Raw genomic sequence first — 5,874 nt, forward strand, 5'->3', positions numbered from 1 at the left:
GGATAGATCCGGCCCTGGTTGGTTGCAACCCATCTGGGTCAACAAGGAGCCTGTTGTTAAGACCCAGCAGGGATTCTGGGCCTGTTTTGCAAGTAAATGGTTCTGTTTTTCTGCTGCATTACAATGGATGTGTTTTAGAACAGATGCTCTGACAAAAAAATAAAACACATACACACACACTGGGCTCACACTGAACCGAACCCTGCATCAGAACCAGATGACGGATAAATGAGCAAAGTGAAGGTTCGGTGTGGCGAACCCTAGGAGTACCTGCACAGGTGCCTTCTGACCCAAACTGACACGCAACATATTAATTCTCAGTAATCACGCGACTCTGAAATGCGCGCGGTCTGCTCCAGTAAACCATTTTTAAACACACCGCGCGCCCTCCGAACCGAACCTCACCGTCGGAACATGGCCTCCATGTCCTTGATCTGTCGCCGGGAGAACTCCTTGAACTCCGTGTAGGGATTGAAGACGCGCGTCGCGCACGGAGCCGCGGCCCCGTCGTTGATGTCCAGCCTGCGGTGCAGCATGGCGGACAGCTCGGAGCAGTCTTCTCCACCGATGGGCTCCCGCGGCGCGGACCGGGCCGGACTGAGCTCGGGCTCCAGCCTGTTCTCGGTGTCTTCCACAGCAGCGAACCGCGACTGCAGCTTCTTAGCTAGTTCTTCGGATGCCATGCTGGGACTGGAGGCTGCGCGTGGGAATAGAGGCGAGCGTGACGGTCACGAACTCCCAAGCCGTCAATGGCCGGGAGCCATGACCGCGGGTTCCGACAGCCCTTCAAAATAAGACCTTAGGCACGTGACGAACGAGCCCCTCGCGCGCGCCTCTTCCTATTTTTTTATAGTCATGCTGTGGAATGTTCCACTCCAACAACATTATTTACCATTGTAAAATAGTTCCCAGTTATGATTATGGAGTTTTTAGCCCAAATCAAAAAGCCTGAGTCGTTAACGTTGACTGGATAAACGTGTATGGTTGTTAACTCACCCCTATCTGCAATCATTTTAACATTACCACAATGTGTACCAGTATCAACGTGCATGCTACAGAAGATGTGATACTGTGTGTAGGATTTATTCAAGTAAATCTTTATTAATATTCACTTTACTTGGTCAAATTTATTTCTAACTATCTAACTAAATAAATTAGTCAATCAATCAATCAATCAAAAAGAACGAAAATAGAAAATACACAAATTCGCTTTTATTTTGAAAGCTTTCGTTGTCGCATGCGCCCTGACGTCGGCTGTCTACTTGCATACAAATAGGTGTGTTTGAGATCCCCAGGCGCCTCGCCTGCATCGTCGGCAAGACTAACGCCGGAGTCACACCGGACGCGATAGCTTCGCGGCGCTCTATTGGTCACACCAGACGCGATTTTTTTCCGCGACGGTCGACAGGCGCTTCTGCTAGAGCTATTGCTTTTTTTGCCATCATGGTCAATAACCAGGATATCACCCCGTGTTTCTGCTAAAAGGGGACGGTCTCTGCCTCTGTTGACACAGACCCCGCCCCCGAGCTCCGCAGTCGGCCCACTTCATTGATCGGTTTGTGCGCGCGTGTGCGTGTCTGTCTGTTTTGTTGTGTGTCTGTGTGCACGCACGCGCTCCCAGGTGTTTCCGTCGATAAATTAATAAACTCAAAATATTACCTGATGTTTCTTCCAAGAAGAACCGCTCCTTTGCCTCTCTCTCGTTCAAACGCAGCCCCGTGCCCCGCTCCAGTGTCCCCCCACTGCATACGGGGCCCCATCTGCCCTGCTTTTTTTCCTCCCAGAACCCTGCAGCCCAGCACACCCGCTCCAGAGATCTGTGGTGTGCGGGGTGGGGGCTCTCGCGTACGCGTGTCTGTGTGTTTTGATTGTATGCATATTTTCATCTCTACAGTCTGTTTAGACACAAAAACATGATCACATTTGTCAATTGCGGTGTTTTATTGTGAAAAATTGGTTCTAATTTGAAAATAAACCGGATTTTCTCATGTATTTTGATGCAACTTCCTGCCAGTATTGACGCGGAGCGCTCGCGTCTCGCGGAAGAAATAGGCCAGACGCCGAAACGTTGCTCTGCACCGCGCGGACCCTCCGCGCCGCTCCGCGTCGCCTCGCGTCTGGTGTGACCGACGCCATAGGTTAACATGGGCGCCGAATGGAAGCGCACGCCGTTCCGCGCCGCTTTGCGGCGCTATCGCGTCCTGTGTGACTCCGGCGTAAGCTGCTGCTGGAGGGGGCGCAGAAAGGCACCTGACGCCGGAGTCACACCGGACTGTACTTTCACAGACACGCGTACGTGAGAGCCCCCGCCCCGGACACCACAGATCTCCGGAGCGGGTGTGCTGGGCTGCAGGGTTCTGGGAGGAAAAAAAGCAGGGCAGACGGGGCCCCCCAATGCAGTGGGGGCACACTGGAGTGGGGAATGGGGCTGCGTTTGAACGAGAGAGAGGCAGAGGAGCGATTCTTCTTGGAAGAAACACCAGGTAATATTTTTAGTTTATTAATTTACCGACGGAAACACGTGGGAGCGCGTGCGTGCCCACAGACACACAACAAAACAGACAGACACGCACACGCGCGCACAAACCGATCAATGAAGTGGGCTGACTGCGGAGTTGGGGGGCGGGGTCTGTGTCAACAGGGGCAGAGACCATCTCCTTTTAGCAGAAACACGGGGTGATATCCTGGTTATTGACAATGATGGGAAAAAAGCAGTAGCTCTAGCAGAAGCGCCCATCGACCGTCGCGGAAAAAAATCGCGTCTGGTGTGACCAATAGAGCGCCGCGAATCGGTGCGCACTCCGCTCCGCGCCTCCTAGCGGCACTCTCGCGTCCGGTGTGACTCCGGCTTGAGATGAGGGCGAACGACGAGACTGTACGAGACCAAGGAGTTGGGGGTTGTCCTTACCATTCGGCTGAAAATTAATATGCCACTCCTCCTAGTATGATTTGTTCTGTTGTGCCTTTTATATTATTTTAAACATAATTTAGAGTAAAACTGTTGATAAAATAGCCGTGGGTTTCATTGCATGTGCACTGTCCCAAATAAATAAATACAATTAAATTAAAGTTAAGTTTTAGAGACAACAATAACAAATATGACCACAGATTATTTGAAATCTTGTTTATTTTTTCATCAGTGATTCACTACCTTCCAGAAAAAGTAAAAAAAAATACACCGATGTCCTTCATTTAGCACCAGTTATTTCACACCGAATTACAAGAACTGTGTGGACACCGTTTCCCACAATGCATTGTTTTGTAGTTTTGTAGAAGCTGTTTACATCCCCGGTCTTGTGGTAGAGGCGTGGAAAGAGGCGGACACTCACAAAAAACTCACTCCAGATTGGTGACAGTAAATCCTATTGATTCCATGACTCAGCTATGACTCACAGAGACTCAGACCAATCGCTGAAGATGGGTTGTAGACGTTTGCAATAGACTCTCTGCACGGAGCTGTGTGACGTATTTCCGGTTTCGGATAAGACCGCTTGTTTTCTTCCGGCTGTGGCTAACTATATGTGTGGACTTGGCAAATCTGCGTGTACTTTCCCTAATATTGGTTAATATTAGTTATTTCTTACAATGTATGATAGTTTATGATTATGTGTATACACAATGACATCCAAAATGGCAAAGTTTGCCTTTCTAAAACACCAAACACACAGTGCTCACAAAACGCTATCGTGTACTGTATGATCATGTGACTTCTTGGGATGAAACGTAGCTCTGTTAGAACATTTAAAACCTGTTCAACAGAACCTTTTATGTGTAAACCAACTTTGAAGAGACTTTTGGATTACTGATCGTACTCTCAGCTGATGAGGAGGAGCTTCTGCCTTCTTTATGGAGCAATAGCAACATGTGCTAACGGTAACCTCGCCTCTGTTGAGACGTAGGAAAGGAATCACGTCTCAGACTGATTCTACCTGACACTGAAAATTAAATTTACACAAATTTAGAAACACTCGGCTGTAGAGTAACTGAAACACAACTAACGGGTCATAAAATAAAGACAGCGATAATCAGACGTGTCTTTCATATTAGCTAGCATTAGCCCAAATGAATGAATCAATCAATCAATCAATCAATATACTTTATTAATCCCCTGGGGGGGGGAATTCATTGTTTTTCAGTACAACCAAGAACAAGACAAACAGAGAGAAGTAAACAGACAGTTCAAGTTTCAATGCGGAAGCGTCCACTGAGCGGTGCCCCTTATTAGCTTGGGAGAAGAAGGCCACGAGGGGGGGGTTAATGGGTCATATCTCAAAAAAAGGTCATATCTCAACACTGCGTACAATGTTTAGATACAAGCAAAAAAAATACACCATAACAAAGAAGCACAATACATTTGAAGACGCAATACATGAGGTTTACTAGAGTGCCAATTACCTGTCCTAGGCATCTTGTCATAAAGTTTATCAGCGCCACACCAACACCAAACTTCTCCTCTGGACACTGGTCTAAAAATACTGATCAACTGCAACAGAGAAGATATTTAAAGACAAATTAGCTAAATTCATTTACAAATATAACACAATAAATGAAAGCCAATATGGTTTCAGAGAAAACAGATCAACCTCAATGGCTATCATTGATGCTGTAGAGCAGGGGTCTCCATCTAATTTGGCGATAGGTCCATTAACTCTGTCAGCTTGGTAGACCGGGGTCCGAACATGCAAAAACATTCAGTCAATATTGCACTTTTCTGTTCTTTTAGTTAATTACAACGTGTAGTTAAATTTGCAAAGAACTCTTTTAGCTTATTGTCTCAACAAGTGTTTCTCTCATTCCTTTTTGTACAAAAATACATACATGTACATGCATTATAGAGAAAAAAAGAAGATTGCGCATAAACTTGCTTCCTTATAGTCCAACATGTGTGCTCTTTCACAAACTTTAACATTCTACTGTCTGTCACTTAAAGTGCAACAGGTAACATGAATGTACCTCAAAAAGCATTCATAATTAATCCCTTTTCTTGTGCAAATGTTAACTTTCTGTTTTACAACCCTTAAAAGTAGGTTTCAAGTAGTGCTAGATATTAAACATTAAAGTAATAACTTTCATAGGTGCAAAAAACATTATAAACATAAATGTAAACTACAAGACAGACATAAAGAGACGTAGATGGCACTTTGAATAGCGGTGTTGAGCTGGAACCGTATGGAGCTAAATTGGGGCCAATATTATTTCAAACCCAAATAAAAGAAATTGAAAAAGCATTGGTGTTTTGCCAAAAAAATTAAAATGTCAGACATTTTTTACTGTTCTGAAATAAATTTAATTATTTTTAACTTCAAATGTTCTATTTTTTTAAGGTTTCAAACTCAGAATTTCAATCCCCAAACTTAATCAGTTTCATTTTTTTTTCCAGCTTAAACTCTTTTTTATCTTTCAGTTTCAAAACTTTTAGCCTTGTTGTGGCGGGGCTAACACAAAGGGCCAATCAAAAATTAAAGAGAGTGCCAACTTCAGTCCCAGTGTCTTCACTGACTGTCTGTTCTATCATAATCTGAAGTTGTCCCAAGACGGATGTAAAGATCAGAGTTTTATCCCGTACAAACCGTGTGTCCAAAACTCTGTTCTAGCAGAGTCAGTGAATGCACCAGGACTGAAGTTACCACACTCATCCATTTGGTTTGGTCCTTAGTGTTAGCCCCGTCACAAAAGGGTAAACAGTTTTGAAACTGAAATTTTCCTATTCGAAAACGAAAAAAAAAAAAAATTAGAGTTGAATCTAAAAAAAATGGAATTTAAATTTTAAGTTTTGAAACCTTAAAGAAATTGTACATATGAAGTTGAAATTAAGTTCATTTTAGAATGGAAATAATTTTCTGACATTTATTTTTTGTTTTTAGCCAAACATCT

The 5,874-nt window shown here is 44.3% G+C and overlaps 1 protein-coding gene across 5 annotated transcripts in view; it reads right to left on the reverse strand.

The window, feature by feature from the left end:
• efhd1 (EF-hand domain family, member D1) overlaps window positions 1-813 on the reverse strand; it is a 117,590-nt gene extending 116,777 nt beyond the window's left edge. Inside the window, exon 1 of one of the 5 annotated variants that reach the window (XM_024298148.2) lies at window positions 406-801. In XM_024298148.2, coding sequence (XP_024153916.1) covers window positions 406-683 — 278 coding nt within the window. In that variant the 5' untranslated portion in view covers window positions 684-801. Of the gene's footprint in view, window positions 1-405 lie in introns of all 5 variants that reach the window. The other 4 variants (XM_024298152.2, XM_024298150.2, XM_024298147.2 and 1 more) reach the window with 4 other exon arrangements.
• Window positions 814-5,874: the final 5,061 nt, after the last annotated feature.

Source organism: Oryzias melastigma, linkage group LG19 (assembly GCF_002922805.2).
Source record: "Oryzias melastigma strain HK-1 linkage group LG19, ASM292280v2, whole genome shotgun sequence".
Lineage (NCBI taxonomy): Eukaryota > Metazoa > Chordata > Actinopteri > Beloniformes > Adrianichthyidae > Oryzias > Oryzias melastigma.